At 39.6% G+C, this 20139-nt stretch overlaps 1 protein-coding gene across 1 annotated transcript in view; it reads left to right on the top strand.

The window, feature by feature from the left end:
- Positions 1–60: 60 nt before the first annotated feature.
- The window catches only part of galt (galactose-1-phosphate uridylyltransferase), a 31149-nt gene continuing 11070 nt past the window's right edge, over positions 61–20139 (top strand). Inside the window, exons 1-8 of the mRNA XM_075456069.1 lie at positions 61–201; positions 701–870; positions 1143–1218; positions 1336–1384; positions 7064–7193; positions 7865–7921; positions 14095–14217; positions 19660–19792. Coding sequence (XP_075312184.1) covers positions 165–201; positions 701–870; positions 1143–1218; positions 1336–1384; positions 7064–7193; positions 7865–7921; positions 14095–14217; positions 19660–19792 — 775 coding nt within the window. The 5' untranslated portion in view covers positions 61–164. The remainder of the gene's footprint in view (positions 202–700; positions 871–1142; positions 1219–1335; positions 1385–7063; positions 7194–7864; positions 7922–14094; positions 14218–19659; positions 19793–20139) is intronic.

The following is a 20139-nucleotide window of genomic DNA, read 5'->3' as shown; positions in this document are numbered from 1 at the left end:
TTTAAATTACGTGTATATTTATTCCAAATGGCACGCCTTCTCGCTTGTCAAAAACAGGAAATGTGCCGAGGGGCTGCCGTGGCTAGCATTGGTGTATGATAAAGTTCACCAAAGAGCTGATGGTTCAACAAATCAGGTGACTGTTCTCAAACCTCCGAACCGCCATGAGTGGTGAACGAGTCGCCACTTTCGACCCAAAAGGTATGAGTTTTTGTTAACCTGTCAACACTAAACGTTGAGCTCAGTTATCCAGAATGTTGTGCTGGAGCTGCATCGAAGAAGCACTTCCAAACTAAAGTACGAGTCGAGATTCTTTACAATGAACTGGATAGCTGCCATTGTACTGAAGGCATGCTGTTTTGCAATACTTTCTGTGAAGTCTCATGACTTTGGTTCCTGCAAATTTGACTGCAAGGCATTTGGTCCTGAATGCTTTTTGATGCGTTTCATTATTTATGGTCATTTAGTTCAAAATGTGTTCAAAATGTGATCATAATTACAATGTGATCAAGCGACCTTGGGATAATGGTATTAAATTAACAGGGAAAATTATTATTGACCATGCAACTCTCGAGGATAAATGGGGCTAAAGAGTTTTGCACTGTGGTCAGAATGACTTTGACACGTGTGTATTTAAATTCCAGTGTTGTCCACTCGTTTTTACATTGTCTTGACATATTTGGCATGTTATACACATTAGAGCACCAGCACCTGCGTTACAACCCCCTGCGGGACAGTTGGGTCCTGGTGTCGGCCCACCGCATGAAAAGACCCTGGGCTGGTCAGGTGGAGAAACCTCCCGAGGAACACATACCCAGACATGACCCCCACAACCCACTCTGTCCCGGAAACACAAGAGCAAATGGAGAGGTAAATGTCAAAGATGTTTCTGATTTTGGTTTCACTTCAATAAATTGAATTTCCGCACTTCTTTGTTGATTTCGTGGACATTACCGATTACAATAAGCATAAGCCATAGCACTGACACCATTTCCAAATGAATCTGGACATGCCTTTGCTTCTAGCCTAATGATTTCTTTGAACACTCACACGTCGCATAACAAGCGTACCTAATATTGGCCTTGGTGATGGCTCTGATCTCCTGACCCCTCTGTGTCTGTCTATTTTTTTCTATTTTCCAGATAAATTCAAACTATGAAAGCACTTTTGTGTTTGAAAATGACTTCCCTGCTCTTCAGCCAGATGCTCCAGATCCTGGTGAGTCGAGCACTATGAAAAGCGGAAGCTATTTTTCAAGCAAGATTTAAACAATTATTCATTTTTTTTTAAATTGTACTTATTGTGTGTCATGAATAGTGCTGTTGTTGTCTTCAGGTTCGGATCAAGATCCGTTATTTCAATCTAAAGCTGCGAGAGGTGTCTGGTAAGCGCAAAGCTTGTTGCCACAGTCCAACACATGTAGCATAGGAGTAGTTCAGATGGGCTTCTTTTTACTTGAGCCGTCACTGACTGTATGTTATGTTCTGAAACAAGCTAAAACTTTGTGTCATTTCTGTCCTCTCCTTACAAACATTTTATCCTTTGTTCACCTATCCAGAGGCTCTTGGGGAAATAACATTCAAAGATCATGTCCCGCTATGGTCCAGTAGTGGGGACACATCCCCATCTGCTGGTTGCTTAAAGGAACCACATATCCTAATGCCTGGATCTGCAACGCATTTTGCAATATATCTGTTATAACTTTAAAATGATTCCAAATCCCAAATCATCACAAACAGTTGGATGTAAATCAAGTGATTTTGGGGGATGGGTCATCTGATGCAGTGCCCCTCGGTTTAATAGCACTCACATAGCTTAGATCTGTTTAAAAAAAAAAAAAAAAAAAACAAATGATAGAACCACCAAGATCAAACCAAATGTCTGGCCTTGCAGAATGCTGTGCTAGTGTTGCCGGTTAAAGGCCTACAGAAAGGTGATTTTTTTTTTTTTTTTTGAAACATTTTTTGAGAAAGTAGTCGTTTAGATCCCCAACGTGTTGAAAACCTGACAAAATACCGGCTGTTTACCATTTTGTTCCGACGAATTCGGCGCTACTAAAGCTAGCCACAGTGAGTAACGCACTTCCGGTTATTTTGACAAAATAAAATACCCGTTGCCTTTTAGGCCTATTTCAGACCAGGGCGGCAAAGCGTGGCAGAACAGAAGCGATTTTCACCGGCGGAGGTGAAAATACATGGAAACAGATCTGTCCTTGCACACCGACGCGGCGGTAGTCGGGCGGTAGCGGCGCTGAGACGCCTCCGTCCCGCGCTGCTTTTGGAAAATAGAACTCGAGCGGAATTTGGACGGCAGCGGCCGGCAGCTGCCGGCGGTGTCCCGTTGAAATGAATGGGGAATGCAGACAGGGCTGGAGCAGAACTACCGCGGCCGCGGACTGTCCGGTGTGAAAAGCCAAGTTGAACACACCGCCTGATAACCGGCGTAAGACTGCCGTCGATTCGCTGCCGCCACGCCAAAAGTCGCTAAATCTAGCTAAATTGGCAACACTGAGGCAGCCAGGAAAAACCATGGCACCTGTGACGTCACACGGAAGCCCTGCCCCCAGTCTGGAATTCCAGGAAGGTTTCCTAGCGGCAAATTCAAAATCGCAAATTTCATGCGTTTATGAAATGTTTTGATGTAGAGTCCAATGATCATTATTGTTCCTCTGTGTATGTATTATCATTATGTATTGGGTGTAGTGTCAGCTTTCTGTAGGCCTTTAAGTGTGCCTTCACCCAAGCAGTTCTCTTCTCATCGACCTCCCTCAGTGGGGGTTTCTTTTCAGCAGTTCAGAAGTGTCGTGTAACCACACAGTCTCCAGCTGACACGTCTGCCATGTGAGCCCTGTGAAATATTTAATCTGAGGGCCTGTGGGTTATCTCTGGGGTTGCTAACTCAAATGAACTTGCAGAGGTGAGTCCTGGTCTTACTGTCCTGGAATGGTTTTCCAAAGAGACAAATTATTCATAAGATTATCCAAAAGATTTCTTTTTTTAATAACTGCAACGAGAACATGTTGAAACTTTGACTTTCATTTAGCTGAGCAAGTCTTGACAAAATATGGATATTTAATCACGGCTGCTGAATAGTTCATTTTGCTGCATACCAAAACTGTCTCAGCACAACTCAACTAATGGTCTCGCATATATTAAGAAGGCAACAAGTTCATCTAATTATTTCAACCTTTGGTAAGGTACACCTCTGTTTTGGAAAGGCACTCCAGATAATTACCTCTGTTTACCTACCTATTTACCTATTACCTCTACTATTTTTAAACCCATTTAATGTTAACCAAATGATTCCATATGTGTTATTTCATAGTTTGAATGTCTTCAGTGTTGTCTTCACATTGTTCCACAATATAGAAAATCTGTCAGAATAAAGGAAATCCTTACACTAAATATTCTAAATATCCGTATATGTGGTAAATAGGTTAGATTTATTCACAGATGCATATTAATCACTGATCCCCTTAAAAAAAATCATACAATCAACTTCATGATTAATGTAATCTCAGCTAATTAGTGCAATCAGAGCACTCAAGCTGAGGTTCTTGTTCTCATCATTGCCGTAATCAGCTGTTGCGTGAATCTAATTTTGTTCATCAGTACGCTGCATGCTATCTGTTTTCAAGAAAACTTAAAGCTGACCACAACTGAATCACAAATGCACACCAGGCAAACGTTAGACTGTGCGGTTCCTTTTGGACACCAGCAGATGGGGATGATTCCACATGACTCTGCTATGTTGGCACATAACACTTGAACTGTATTTTCCCCAAGAGCCGGTGTATATGGGAACAAAGGATAGGATGTGCTTCCTGAGGCCAATCTCTTGCCTGTTCTTGGGAGTATGCTGTATTTATCAAACTGGACTTTCTGATCTAAAGACATCGACGGCTGCATTAATAGCTTAACTGGAACTCTAATTCTTGTATAATACTACACATTATTCAAGAGACACTAGCAACCATCCACAGACGGCTGAGTAGTGCACACTCTCTAAAAATAAATTTTTTTTTTTTGCTCCCTTCAACTTGAGCCTCCCACGGTTCTTATTCTGCCATGGATCAGTGAGGGAATTTTCATGACTGGAAGCACTCTCAAAACCCACTCAGATTTTTTATTTTTTTTATCATGTCAAGATATGACTGTTTGCCTGTAGTTAAAGTTGCAGAGCAGTCCCGTAGTTTGAGATTTCTAGGAGGATTCTACCTGACAGCAGAGTCACATAAAAACTGAGTAACAGATAAAATAAAAACCCTGCTCTGAATGTGCTGTTAGAAGGCTGAACCCTGGGTTTAACTCCCCCGCGCTGGCAGATGTAAAGGCTGTCAGGTAATGCTTGGCATGCGCGCTCGCTGCAAAAAGCACCGAATCAGCAGCGATTCACGTGTTGTGGCGTCTTGATGTCGATTCTCGCGATTCGGTATGTTTCTTCCCGGGTAGATTCGGTTGTTTTTCTCATCACTATTTCTATGTTGATACATTTTTGTTCACACGTGCTGAAACGCTGCAGTTTTTGTTGCTGTGTGCATGTTGTCTTCTCAGTCGACACAGTTCTGCGACCGTATTAAAAGAAAAGATAACTCGGAAACTAAACCGTAGCTTTTTGCCCTGCATCAACATTCAGAGAGTCAATTGGAGGGGAAAAAACCCCCAAAACAACAACACAGGAAACAGGATTTTGGGGATTTGGATCGTGAGAGACAAAAGAGAAAATTGAGGATTGAGGGGAGAGTTAAAACAATTCCTTATGATTTATCACATCACCCCTTCTGTCACTCCAATCAGCGCTGCTGTCACTAAAGCTTTTGAGAAGCAACTACAATGCCACCTGATATTTTCTTGTATTTTCGCTTGACTTTGATCCCATTTACAGGCTTTCACATGAAATGTAAAAGGAGACAAAGCCAAGAATAAAGAGCAGGTAAAGCAGCCGCTCTCGAGTGTTTTAGTGTTGTTTTAATGATTGGAGTTGTAGTCGGTTCTGTGTAACTTTGTTTAAGTTCCATTGCTTGTTGGGCGCGCCGGAGGATCTAAAACAAACACGCTGACAGCTCCCAGCTCTTGTAATAGTCTTCTCATGAACAATTCATAAACGCGACCATTCACTTTTGCTCCGAGCATGAAAACCAAAATCATGTTCAATTATTGATTATGTACTAGCTGCTTGTGTCCCAGAAGAGCCCGACTGTCGATAGAAATTCTATTTTACAGACTCCGACAGTCACTTTTGTTTGCCTTGGTGCTAAGTGTAAGCCTGCAAGCAAATATTCACATGAACACAGCATTTTTCGAAACCCATAGAGATATATATTAAGGACGTGTATCAAATCCACACACGTCTATCCTCTCTAAAAATAAGTGGTTAAAGTACAGTGACATATGGGGTTAGACAGACAAGCTCAACCTTTTCTAAACGGAATTCAAAAAGTGTTCAGATACGGCGAGTAAAGCCTTGACTCAGGACAATCACTCGCTTTGAAATCCGGCCGTCCGTCCTCGAAACATCTGCCTGTTTCCATATTTCCAATCATTGTGTAAAAAGTAAGATCTCATTAGATCTCCCTTTAGGTTCCTAAATTGGGTTATTTTGTTTATTCAGTTTCAAAGTAGAACTTTTGAAAATTGTAAACCTAATAGCATAAAGTTTTAAATTCATAGTAATTATGGTACTTTTTTTTGCCTTGTTTATAGTGTCAGACTGTAGCCTTTGTTGTTAGTTGAAGTCGATCACTATAGTTTTAGGAAGTCTGACTGTCTTAACTGCTTTGGGCTTCATTTTTATCTGTTTATGCTATGGTGCTCTATTCCCTTTTGACCCTGTTACCATTGAACTTCTTGTAAAACAGGCTCTTAAAGATAGGACCGAACTCTGTCTGAAATTGTAATCCAGCTCCGGTCATGACTTAAATGTGCATCTGAATCTGAAAGAAGCAAACTGCCAGGCTTGCTGTTGTAATAAAAACGACATGCAGCTGTATACATCTGGCAGACTCTGGAGAGAGCAAAGCAGGGATTTCACTAGAAACGGCACCCTGGCAGCTTATTCATTTAACCAGGCAAGCTAGACAAATGAATCTTTTATAAATGTAAAGACATCAGCAGCACATTTATTTTTTATGAATCACAACTGCAACAACAACAGAAAAAGCAGATAAATGACAGACGCACCAACAGAACTTCTTTTCAGCATAGTTGTTTGAACTGTCCCTAGAAACGGTGAATAACTGAGAAAGGACAGAACTGTTTTACACAAGCTCAGATGCTGCCACCAGTCCATTCAGTCTTTTTAAATAAGAACACTATTTGTGGAACATTTTGTCAACATGTGTGGTTTATGAAAGAGAAGAAATGTCACATGGCCAAAGGCTATATGGCAAAACCAGTGTTCCCTCTAAAATGCTAAAGTCTTGAGCCCCTCTTATTGATACACGTACAAGCACTGTAACTTGAAATGCAACATGTTACGGTTTCTACAATTCTGATCATCTTAAAAGTCAACATTTGGTCTGAGCTCCTTTATTCTTTAACACAGCCTGAACCCTTTTAGACAAGTTTTCAGCTAATAGCTCTTTAAGAATCACCTTGTTGGTGCTCAGTTGCTCTATACCACAATACAAGATTACAAGAAAGCCCGAGAAGCAGAATATAATGAAATAAGTTCTGACTCAACACTTTCGCATGTACTTCATTTCATCAGCTACTGGATGGATTGCCAGGTATGGCACCAGGAAGTGGCGCAAATTTTTCAACTTACTCTCCTCGCTTTTCATTTAAAGCCATGATCAGGTTAAAGTTTTGTAAAATTATTTTGTTTGTCACCAAATACCTGCACAAATATTAACATTGCTACGAGCATCAATTTCTAACACATCCAGCCATGACTGACTGTTTCAGTCTGTAACACCACCATTTTGAACTCCCATGGAAGGAGTATCGTACGCTGTAACAAATGAAGAGTTCTGTCTTCATTCTGTCCTGATGTATTATTTCATGCCTACCACCTAACATTCTTACAATTGCCCTCTTTTTCTCTTTCTCTCTGCCTTTCTTAGTAAGGTCATGTGTTTCCATCCCTGGTCAGATGTCACCCTCCCTCTTATGAAAAATCAAGAGGTCGTCAGTGTGATTGACAAGTGGGCAGAGCTCGTGGAGGAACTAGGTGCTACGTACCCATGGGTCCAGGTGCAGGATGCAAACATACTCTCATTCCTAATCGCAATCACGCCATCGATCTAACTTTTCCCGTCCTGGATATCTCCGGAATTGTAACAAGCTCTCCACACCATTCTCTAGAGTCTCTTATCATTCAGTTTTCTACTCTGTCCTATTTTTCATTTTAATGTGTCTCGTATTGGATTGGCTAAATCTTTAATAACGCCTCTGGGCTGACTCACATATTCAAACAGCGGCGGCAGAAAGACAAGGGTGTAGATGAATACATGATAAGATGTACAACTTTAAGCACCAGTTCAATTCTTCGTGTACAGCACCATTAAAAGTCTTTGCTGATTTCTATATGTAAAACTTAAAAAAAGCTCTTTATGAACATTTTTAAGATAGACTTACTCAACAAAACTTTTTTTTTTTTGGTCTTAGCACAGTTTGTTGAAAAGGGGGGGCAGCTTGTACCATAGAATAACAGATAATAGAATAACTGATTTACATTATTATACGTCCAGCTCAGGTCAACCAACCCACTGTACTAAAAACTCACTTCCAAGAGAAGCAACAAGTCTGTTCACCTGAAGACTGATTGATGTTAGCGCCGTCGTGAATTACATTAATGAATGACAAAAAGACATAAACGTGAGCAACACCTTGAATTAACATGTGCTCTTACTCCCTGTTTGTAGATCTTTGAGAATAAGGGGGCGACGATGGGTTGTTCGAATCCACATCCACACTGCCAGGTAGGAAATGCACACAAACTACAAATACTTAAAGCAACCATTTAATTTTTTTTTTCCTTTCTTGTAAAAATTTTAGTTGTATTTCTTTTTAAGTAATTGAATGCCATGCATCAAGAATTTGTAGGTGTTTGTGGTCTCCTAAGGAGAAATGCCACTGACCCACGTTTTGGTTTGAAAACTCATTGGAGTGCATTGGAGCCTGGGCCAGAAAATAAGTCACTCTTATCAGTCACTACATTTCTCGCTGAATCTTTATGCCCCTATAAGTCGCATGTTTAAACAGGTCTTGAATGCAGGTACATCTACCAAAGCTGCATCAGGAAATCCTTTCCCACTGACCGTAATATCTGTGCACTCAGAACTATAACACATAACTATAACCAGAGTTACATCTATTAACTACCACCATCTCCCAGAGGACAAGCCTGTTAGCTATGACATCAAGGAATGGCATTACACTGCACCCAGGTTGTGTTGAACCCCCCATTTCTAATAATCCTAACTTTCTGAGATTATTAGGCTAGTTCATCACTTTCAAAGGGACGTAGTTAAGTTGTCCCCCTCAGTCTGTGCGCTTCCAAGTGAGATGTTCTCTCTTCTTTTGCAATTAAAACAAAAAACAAAGTGTTTTGTGCTCATTCTGATTGTAGCACCCTTATTTAAAATGGATGTTGTGATCTTATCAATGCAGATCGGAGCCAGAGCTGAGTAATACCCCCCATTGCTACTGACTAATCTGCGTTCATTCCTGCATCAAATAACTCGTGACTAGAGTTGTGACTTGTTACTAGAGTGTAAAGGGCTTTATCCAGGACTGCTAGTGGGTAATTCAACATAAATATTCAACTGCAGCAGTTTTCTTTAGGTTTGTTTGTTTTTTTGTGTTTAGCTGTGACATTCTACATTTTGTTGTGCAGGCCACTAGCATGCCTACATGTATGGAAATTGTCTTGAGCTATGTGTTTTCAGGTGTGTTAGTATGGATGGATATGGAGGCTTTTTCTTATTTTAAAACAACATTTTGAAATGAAAATATAGTGAGGATATGGCTTTATGTGTAACTGCAAGTAAAATAATTCTGCTTATTTTCTGCATCGCTCCATTATTTTTGTGGTTTCATATTCATGGATGAGTTAGATGTTCTCGACGTGAGTGTAAGCTTAGAATGACGCACTTCATGGCCTGATTTGAATGTGCGACAAAAGCACAAAGTAACAAATGTTTTTATCACACACGCTCGATACAGTCTGTCACAGTCGTCCAATTTGCACGTCTGAGAAGCTGTCCCTTCACACGTTATAACAATGAATTTGAGACGTGATTTAATAAAGAGAGGAAAAAATACACAGCTCCAAGTTTGCAGCCACAAAAGTCTCTGCATAGAAGCTGATAATTGACTCCTCATCCAGAAATCAGATGCAACAGAGTGCCTTTGTCACATTTTGTGTAAAAGTGTATGCATAGTCACACCTTTATTACAGCCCCGAATGTTTGCTTTTTTTCATGTTTTCTTCCTCAGTTTGGGGACTCAGCCAAGACTAACAACTCAGACAGAAAGAAGCATTTCCTGTCAAACTGTCACAACACAGTGGGATGTTTGTTTTAAAAAATGCACGAACCGGAGGAAGACTGACAGAAAATAAAGGGATGGTTAGTTGAGGAAGACAGAGCGACGTTCTGAATTTTAAAAATTGTTCCAGGATTAGTCCCAATCAGAGATACAAACTGAGGCTGATGGCTGGAAATATATTGTTGTTTTGAGATGTTTTTGAGAGTTTTGTGAGAATACTCCTGTGAGTATCCCGCCTCATCAGAAAGCAGGAGAGGGTACTCCAGTAGAAACCAGGATACTGTGGTATGTGAGCACCTCATCCAGGCGTTTGAACATGTTGCTGCTGATAAAGATAATGGATAACAAGATATTAAAAGCGACGCTACACACATGATCAAAAACCTGGATGTATAAATCATCTTGCATATAGAGATAGAAAAAAACAACAACTGGTTTCTCATCTTCCATGTCAACAATTTGTCCAGAAAAGATTGCTGATGTTCATTAAATGAATGCAATTTATTTATTTATTTTTATCTTCACCGAACTGACGCTTTATGACTAAAACTCAAATGTGACTCATTTGATTAGTTTCTTCCCTTCTTGCTCATTAATGAAAAGTCTACTAAATCAAAGAAATATGTGGTTCCAAACTGGAAGGATAGAGACAACAGCCGCCTTGAGACTGTGCTGTAAAGTTTTCCAAGACAGAAATTTAGAATTCGACAACAGATGGCAGTATGTGACCTCAGTAAAACAAGGCTGAAAGTGAAGGAAGATACAACTACTGCAAAGGGAGACTGGGCTATATATTATTATTTTACATGAATAAAGATCTATATGGTGCACAGGTGATGTCACATTCTTATCTACTGTTAACAAATTGAAATATAAAGATTTATTGAGTTGTTTTATGTACTCCACAAGAAGAACACTCAAATAAACCTGGATCAAGGTTTGGATGGAGCTTAAATGTTTAGGCAGTTTGGTTTCTTTCGGGTTTCACTTCCTTCTCTCTTATTTCTCTTAAGACATCAAAGTCGAAGAAAAGATTAGTCTAAATGTGTGTGTGTGTGTCTGTGTACACAGCCAGGAAACCACTTCAGGGCAAAACCTTGGAAGCATAGATCTTAAACTTTGAAGAGTAACAAACAAAATGTGTTAATCATGTTCTGGAGGCAGAATTTCTTCTGATAACTTTGGTCTCACAAGAGCAGAGCTCCGTGAACCTCTGTGTAAGTGGAGGATGGAAAACATATGCCTTCAGAATAGTAATATCCTATTTTAACTTGAGTATCTATCAGTTTATACAATTTTCTGTGAAGTGCTGAATTTGCCTGTATTTCCCTCTTGCGAGCCAATTTTGAATTTAACAGATTGGTGGTGTTGGGATGAAATACCTTTTCAGAAGTTCTGTCCTGTGGGAATAGATTATATTCTTTAGTTGTGTGTGTGTGTGTGTGTGTGGTCATTACTTTGCTCTCTTAGAAAATCAACAGATGATCGATCGGCACAATCGATACAATGACACACCTGTGTCTACGTATATTTAATGCACCAACTGATCATATGCCTGTCTGTGCATATTGCTGGCAGGAGTGCACATTGTCACATTTATTTTCATACATGCCTGGAGACTTGCAGATGAACGGCATTCACACATTTAATTCACACATTAACCATGTCTAGTTTCTTATCGTCTTCCTACTTTCAGGCTCAATAAAGCAGCCTTTAGCCGAAACGCATTAGTCCGGTCTATTCTCCTGTGACAGCAATTGTGGACAGGATTTTAACAAGTCTGTGCATAGGAAATGCCAGGAAGCGTTACAATACTCTTAATGACACATATGTTTTGCTTTTAGCAAAATACCATGGAGGACCTTAAAGTTCTTTAGGATTAAGACTGTCATGAACATGGGGTTTGGCGCCATGTTTTTAGTTCTTAGTTTTGTGTTTTATCATGTTTTAGTTTCTCATGCTTTGGTGTTTAGTCTTTAGTTTTCTAGGTCTTGTTTAGTTTTAGTTCTGCCATTGTTTTCCCCACAGTTTCTCTTTCCTCAGTCACCATGTTCAGGTCATTAGTCACCTGCACTCGTTCTCATCAGCTGCACTCATTCAAATCAGTCCCCACAGTACCTGGGTTCCCTGTTTGCTCTCAGTCATTGTGAGATCCTTGCGCCTTGCACATTTACCTTTCACGCCGCGCCACGCCACGCCACGTTGAGTCGAGTCGAGTCTTTTTGTTTTTCCATGATCATGTTTTGTTTTCATAGTTTCGTTCTTGCCATCCGGCTCAGCCGCGCCTTTTGTTAACCTTGTTCTGTTTTTGAAAATAAACCAAGTCTTGTTTTTTGAAGTCCGCATTCGTGTCCTTACACCTTGCAATCCATCGCAACATGATATATTGAATATTGATATTGAAAAGATCCAAAATGGCAGGTCAAGCTACTGAGCACTTTCAAAACATAGAAACACAAGAACAGCTACATTTCTTAGAGTAGCATTAACTAATCAAAATTCTGGTGAAGGATTCACTCATCCGGGCATGAATATACAGCACTTTGCACACAGCTCTACTGTTTGCTTTTCTGCATATTACATGCTCAAGTGTGGATGCCAGTTCTAGCAAATCCTCATGTAAATACCTCCTGTTCTAAACCTCAGTAACTATTTTACCGGTTCTTATTTTACTTGCAGCACTGAGTCTGTGGAGTCGTTTTGCACTGCTTGTCTGCTTAAATAGCCGTTAAAGCACTAATGCAAATGTCGGCCGTGATGGCTATTGTCACCTAGAAAAAGCTTTGAAATGCAATGGAAATGCATTATAAAGCCATAAAGCCCAAAGAAACTCCAAAGCTGGAACATGCCGCCGTTTGTGGGGAGTAAATGGGATAATTCTGCTTTCATAATTGCAGTTTCTCTCATGTTTTTGGAGCTAAAATTTCTCCAGGGATGCTCACTTTCTCAATTAGAGATGATGGCAGTCTAATCTGAGGTAAAGGCATTGTGATAAGGTGTCGCAGTTGGTGGTGGTTGAGAGCAAAGTTTAAACATTGTGTTTGTTTCACAAAGCAATCAGGACAGCTGTTGTCTGAGTTGTCTAATGTCACTATTAAAAAGAAACATAATGCTTTGTCTTTAGTAATTACGGATTGAATATCACTTAAACGTTTACAGAATGTCAACTTTGAATAACTAAATTACTAATGTACACATTGCACACTGTAAAATGTAACTTTTAAATGCGGTGTAATATATTGATCTCCATATAGTGCAACATGAGATTGGCTTGAATTTAGAATAAACAGCATGCTTGTGTGTACACACGCAGACTGTACAGGATGAGTTAGAGAAACTTAAAGACAAAGGCAAGATAAATGGCTTAAAGTTTGACAAGAGGTGGACAGAGAGTCAATGCAGGTCTGTGGGGGCTGGTTTTAGATGAGCTACAGCACGGCTGACTGATTACAGTCGAATCAAAGACAACTTGAACACTGAAGCAGGTGAGCTATGCGGACGTTGTGGCTGAGGAAAGAAGAAATATGGATGGAAGGAGCACAGTCGGGACACACGGTAAAAACAGGAGACTGGTGCATTTGTAAGTCGATGAAATTCAGAGTCATAGAGGACCAAACATGTTGTAAAGTCAATGAGGAAGAAAGTCCCAGGTTCTTTGTTCATGCCATTTATATCATGGTCCATTGTTATTGTCAGTATGAGTATATATATATGTATGTATGTATGTATGTATATAGTATAAACACATACTTTGTGTTTGCAGATGGGTGAGATATTTTTAACATTTTCTGATAATACAGCTAAATCTTGTGAAGTAGTTTTTGGTATCTCTTTTACTTTGTTTTCCAACAGAAACACGCTCACATTCAATCAGTCACCTGCTATAAGATTAAGCAAAAGGCAGGACATTTTTAATGTCTCAACAGCTGTCTCAATCTCAGCAAATTCATTTTTGTGTTTGTGTACTATAGCTTCTTACCTCATTTTTTCAAATAATTTGTCATGGAATTGTTGTGTTCCTGTTGTGTTATTTATTTATTCATTTTTTTGTTTGTTTATTTAATTATTCATTCATTATCAATATCTGTACAAAAATATAAAGGCTTCTACTCTGTCATCCCATCATCTTCTATACACACTATCCTGTTTAGGGTCAGAGGGGGGCTGGAATATTTTCTATCTGTCACAGTGTAAAGGACAGGGTTTAGTCCATCATACACAAACCGCAATGCATGCTCTCACACACACACACACACACACACACACACACACACACACACACACACACACACACACACACAGTTTAGATGTGTTTAACCTGCTGTAACATGGATAGTTTTGGAAGGAAGCCAGAGTAAATGGAAAATACCCAAGCAGACAATGGCTAGAGACTAAACCTTCCTCCACAACACTGTGTCGCCTAACAGAGAAACAACCCAATTACATCACAGACTCATGTGGAATTGGGGCAGTTGGAAAACATGGACATGCTTAATTACCGTAACAGTACAAACTCACTTGCATTCATATAGATGTGAAGCTATTCTTGATTTTTGTCCGTCTCCTCATGGTCATCCATCTTTCTCTCTCTGTGTCCTCGCAGGTGTGGGCCAGCAACTTCCTGCCCAATGAGCCGGCTCTGTCAGACCGCTGCCAGAGAGCGTACTACCAGAAACACGGAAAACCACTGCTGCTGCAGTACGCCAAACAAGAGGCTGAGAAAAAGGTACACATAGGTGAACTTCTACAATACTTCAATATATAAAAAGCCACTTTAAATGTCATAGCACATTTATTACATGAAATCTTCACAACAAAGCTGGTTAAGGAGGCCATGCAGTACAAGTGACATCCGTAACACATTTCACCTGCTGCCAAAGAGTATGTGAACCACCGACATGTTTCCCTCAGGGTAGTTTTAAAAAGACCTTTTAAAGGTATTCAAACAGAGGAGTGTTTCTATGATAATGATATTTTGCACTAATTATAGCTGTGTCGGAATATTTATGCAAAAATGGTGGCATTATATTTTACTGCCCTCATTGGCTCTCCCTTCGTCCATCTACTTTATCCCTTTCCCTCTATGCCTCTCTCTCTTCCTCTTACTTCATCGTTCTCTCTCGATTCCCCATCCTCTGCCTGTCTCCCAGTCAGTGAAGCGTGTGATTGGACAGGATAGATGCTCATTAGCATAATGTGACGGAGTCCGTCTTCAACCTGCAAGAAGATTAGGAAAACACTGTGTGTGTGTGTGTGTGTGTGTGTGTGTGTGTGTGTGTGTGTGTGTGTGTGTGTGTGTGCAGCATCAGCAGCAGTTACCGCTGAAGACAGCACTGAGCACATTTAGCATGTTGGCAAATATATCAGTGAACAGACACCACAAACTTACTGTTGGCGAATTAAACTTGACACACTAGTAATTCTTTTTTCTGTTAATGTTGACAGATGGCTTTTCATCTCACTTCAAAATACTGAACTTAGGTTCTATTCACAGATATACCTCTTAAAATTGGCTACTTCTGTTTTCATCAAATGTGGTATATGTTGTCTTTATAAGGTTAACCTGTAAAGATTTGACATTTAAGTGGCAGATAATGTTGCTTGAATGAATTTATGTGTTAAGTTTTATTAATCCGTTAAACATTACCATCACATCATTTTACTACCTTATATACCAGTCTGTAAGTTTGTTGTTCATGCTCTTTGACATTACAGCTTAGTCAGAATAGATATTTTAAATAACTTGATTTCATCTAATATTTAAAAAAAAAATTTGGTTGGTTTAACCTTAGTAACTTTAACCTTAAGTAAGTTTAACTTTTTTACCGAACAAACAGACATATTATTTTTGTAGATTTTGATGTTATGTCTTTCTCTCTCTCTTCTCCTGAATTGCAGCACATTCATTGACTGACTATTAGCATTTCTCCAATCCTCAGGAACAGTTAAAGATAAAGCATGAGATTGATGATAAAGTGCAAGATTGACCGATAAGAGTTGAAGCACAAAGTATTTCAGAAGCAGAGAGAGAATGAAGGAGAGCCATGCAAACAGAAATGCCAAGTCACAAAAACAGAAATAAGATGTGGAGGTAGGAAGAAAGCAACTGATTCATTTAGGGAATGAGCTGACCTGTACCACTGGGACTGTGTGTGTGATAGGGAGGATAACAGTAAGGTTCTGAGAAGAGCAGAGTAGACACTTGAATCGCCTAGACGGCTACTCATGGGGACTGACCTCTATAAAATCAGAGCGTAAGCAGAGGTTTGTGTGCATGAGCGTGCAAAGAAGAATGCCCTGCCCGTTACTTGCCATTGTGTGTGTGTGTGTGTGTGTGTGTGTGTGCGTGTGTGTCTCCCTCTTTTTGCCCCTGTCTCTTTGACCCAAGGTTAGGGCCGTAAATTGGCACACTGCAGTGTTTAGAGGAGTCTGAATTGGACTTTGGTTCCCCAGTGACACTCTTGACTTTGAAACAAAAACTTTCTGAGCTAATTGAATGAAACTCTTTGGGATTGGCTGTCTGTGAGGTGTCTGTTTTTTGGACATCCTCCACTTCCTCTCTCTATCCTCAGCTCAGTTTTCCATCTTCATTTTGCTCCTTCATAATTGTTTAAAAGTATAAAAGAACATGAGTAGAGGAATGCAAGAATGACTGAAGACTGAAAAAGGGAGTATAACATCTCCTGCTGAATGTTGAAGTGAAACAGTAAGTGGTATTGCACTGAGAAAAATCCCATACATGCTGTACACTTGATTGATTATGTTTGATTGCTTAGTGTTTTCTTCTGCGGTTGCTAAATGACGACAGTAGTCTTTCTGCTTGGGTGTCTGATTACAGATAATCGTGTCTTAGTTACGACTACCCTTCTAATGCTTTATTGCATTCTTAAGTTGGATAATTAGCGAAGGATGCTGGCAGAAGAATTCGCATTTGAGTATGTTCTGTTGTGAGATAGACTTTAATTCCGGGAGTAAAAGAGTAACGTGATTTTAAAAAAAAGTGCTTAAGGTAGTTTATCACCCTTTGAACACTTTTCTCCACTGTATTGATTTCAGAGGAAGAAGATGGTTGTTTGGCTTCCTGTGTGTTGCACCATATAACACATTCAGTTCACATGGCTGCTGATAAGTTGCCAAACTGCAGTAACTGTTACTGTTACAAGTCCACAGTAGACGGTCAGTAGTACTAACATTACAGTAGTAATGTAACACACAGTCTACCACTAAATAGAAAGAAGAAGGTGAGCCAAATCAGCAGTTAATCCAATTATATTTGACATGCTAGTAGTCACAGCAGTAAATGATAAATGATTTTGGACATCTCTCCAGGTACTCCAGCTTCCTCCCACTGCCCATAAACATGCATTTCAGGTTAATTGGTGATTCTAAATTGACCTTAGGAGTGAGTGTGAGCGTGCGTGGATGTTTGTTTGTCTCGTTTGTCTCTAGGTGACCCTGTGATGGACTAGTGACATGTTCAGGCTTTACCCTGCCTCTCGTACAATGACAGCAGGGATCCAGCCCCCCCATGACCCTAGAAAGGACCGGGCATAGAAAGTGGATGGATTGATGGATTTTGGACATTGTAAAGCTTGGCGTGATGGCTGCCAGCCTAAAATTACTTATTGACAGACTTGCTAATGCCCAAAAAAAGTATCTAATCCAATGGGCTATTCGTCTTGACATGCTAGTTGTTACCTTCTCCATACTAATGTCCGGTCGAAGCAATAGATGATCCAGTGTGTAGCTGCGTTAGACACAAGTTACCAACCCGGTTGAATGTGTCATCGCTTTTTCATTTTCAACTGCTAGCTGCTAGGCTACCAGTGCAGTCTTATGATCAGTAGCTGTGTATAGCAGGAGTATAGTCTCAGGCTACAAGTATAAAGTCTCTGCCACCTACTAAATAATCTTATTTTACTCCCTTTTACTGTGTTAGAGTTGGATAGAAACAGTATTTATACCCTAGTCTATCTTGTCACAGTCTGCACTGAACACTAGGAAAGATCTATTTAGCATTATGGCTAGCTGGCTCATAAACTGAGTTCCTCACAACACTGACATGGTCACACAACGGCTGTACAGTAAATAAAAAATAGTATAGTACATCATACAACTCCATGCATGGTGTGTGAATCAAATGAAGCAGCTAGCAGTGGTAGACAGTTGGCAGTATCACAACTTATCACTCTTACAGAGCTTTTTAGCCTCTATTATCTAATTACTTTTGTGCTGTGCAGCGCTACACACTATAAACCATAGTTCGGTCTTTCCAGTCTCATAACTCTTTAACTGTTTTGCACAAATAAGTTCTCATAAATCAGTTGTATGCAGTAGCATCTACCCAGGCTGACAATGTTTGGAGGATGTAGCAGCTAAAAAGTCCTACATTTTTCTCTAAGTTTGGTTGAGACCACATCAGAGTTAAAAGGTCAGGGATGCTTTTCTGTATCGTCTGATGACCGTGTGAACAGGCAGTGGTTTGGTATCATCTCATCCATTGCAATTTTATAAAATGGGAATCTGTAAAGGTCGTGTGTATTTCAGCTTGTTGATGATGTTGTTTGGCCGCAAAAAAAAGAAAATAACTGATCCTGCTGATAAATGTTATTTATGCTCTTTGGCCTTTAATGTCAGAGTAAGGTTAGTTGTATTAGAAAATATATGTAAATCTGCAGTAACTTCAAGTTCTGTGCAAAGATTGTCTTTTTGTTCGGAGCTGTCTTACGTCTGATTCATGCTGCATCTCTTTAGCACGTACACCACACCCGCACCAAGCCAATCCATTTCTTATGAATTGTAATTGTAAGGTCAAGTTGTGTTTGTGCCCACTCATCAGCTTGTTAAATCTCTGCCTCAGACACTTTATGGTAATTAGTCTTCTTGCTGCAAACAAGCCAATACGTCTGACCTGTTATATTATCATTTTGAACTATTTTTGGAGGGTTTTTTTGTTGTTGTTTTTAGTAAAAGTAAAGTAAGATTGGGTAGTCTGAGCCCTCCTAAAGTAGGAGCTTCATCCAAAAAATGTTCGAGTTTTGAAGGACAGCTTTGGTTTAAGATAATTTTATTGACATTGAATAGTTTCAGGAAATACAAGAACATTCATCACATCCTAGACTTCTTGCTGTTTTGGCATTCGCTCAAAATCTGTCACTTGATCCAAATTACTGTGGCCGGACTACTGACCATATACTCTGGCCACATACTCTGGTATCATTAAGAGAGATCACATTTCTCATTGTGTTGGCTCCCTTTAAAACTCATAATATAATTACAAATCCTTCTTTTCACTACAAAGGCTTTAGTGTCCCAGCTTCATCCTATTTGAAAGTTATTATCACCCAGCAAGAACTCATCACTCTCCCAATGTTGGTCTGCTGATATCAGCTGACATCTGTTCACAACACTGTTTCAGAAGGTCTCCATCTGTAGGCAAGGTCAGCGTGTGCCCCAATAAAGCGGTACTGTGTGTCCTACCTAAACTGCTCCTATTGATGGTTTATTCTTCTTTGAAAGCCAGTTGGAAAATATGGTCTTTAAGTAAACATTTTTAAAAGATGTCTCATCTCTAAGAGGAAAAAAAGAAGCTTTTTCAGTATGGCAGGATGAGTGAGAAGTATTGTACGTTGACCCGGACCATTTAGAAGTTGTTGAATTCCTTTTGGTGAAAATGTGTTACAGTAGCATACAGTTCATATCTGTTCCCAACAGCCTATATGTGTGAGGTTTCTGAGGTTGAAGAAGCAGTTTACTTAAAAGTAGTGAAATCTGAAAATACAGCAAAGAGAAAATCTAATTGTGTTGCACTTGCTTCTGTAACAGCAGCTCTATGAAGGTCCCAGCTATCTCTTCTGTCTGTGATATCTGCATTATCAATGTTGGCCATTGGTCTGATGGGAAATGACTACTGAAAAATACCCAGAAATACTTGAAAAGCAAACAAAACTAATGGAGCAAAAGGTACAATAAATCAAAGTTTAATTACAATGCTTAATTTGAAGCAGTCTGCATTAGACTAAATGTTAATGGAAACAAGCTTAAGGGGTCTCGATTCTCCTGAATAGTGGTGTTTAACTATTTATCAGTTACCCCTAAAATCTTTTAAAAACTTAATTTTTCCTCTGTTCAAATCCCCAAATATTGTTTAACATGTCTGTTCTCTTAGGAGCGTGTGGTGGCTGAGAGTTCAGATTGGCTGGCAGTGGTACCATATTGGGCAACATGGCCCTACCAGACATTGCTGTTGCCACGACGACATGTCCTCAGAATTAGTGACCTGTCAACAGAGGAGAGGGAAGGTGAGTCTCTGTGTTGTGTGTGTGTGTGTGTGTAAAGATACAGTCAGAGTTGAACCCAAATAAATAAAAGCTAGGCTACTGTGTAAAATGTTGATTAAAACCTAAATTTAACTAAAAATTGTGCAATGATGACGATGCAAGCTGTCTTTTGTGTATAAAATATTTTAAAATATTTTTTTTCATAAACAAGCTTCTTTTCTTTGTTTGTTTTTGTTTTTCTTACATAAAAACTTTTTGAGAAATATGATCATAAGTTCCCCGTTGTGGGCCCTTACATACAGAAGGCCACTTAGTTAAAAAGAAGCCACAGTTACTGATAATTTTTGGTGTCTAATGTGTCTCCATTT

Source organism: Odontesthes bonariensis, chromosome 22 (assembly GCF_027942865.1).
Source record: "Odontesthes bonariensis isolate fOdoBon6 chromosome 22, fOdoBon6.hap1, whole genome shotgun sequence".
NCBI lineage: Eukaryota > Metazoa > Chordata > Actinopteri > Atheriniformes > Atherinopsidae > Odontesthes > Odontesthes bonariensis.
This window is presented reverse-complemented; position numbering and strand designations above follow the sequence as displayed.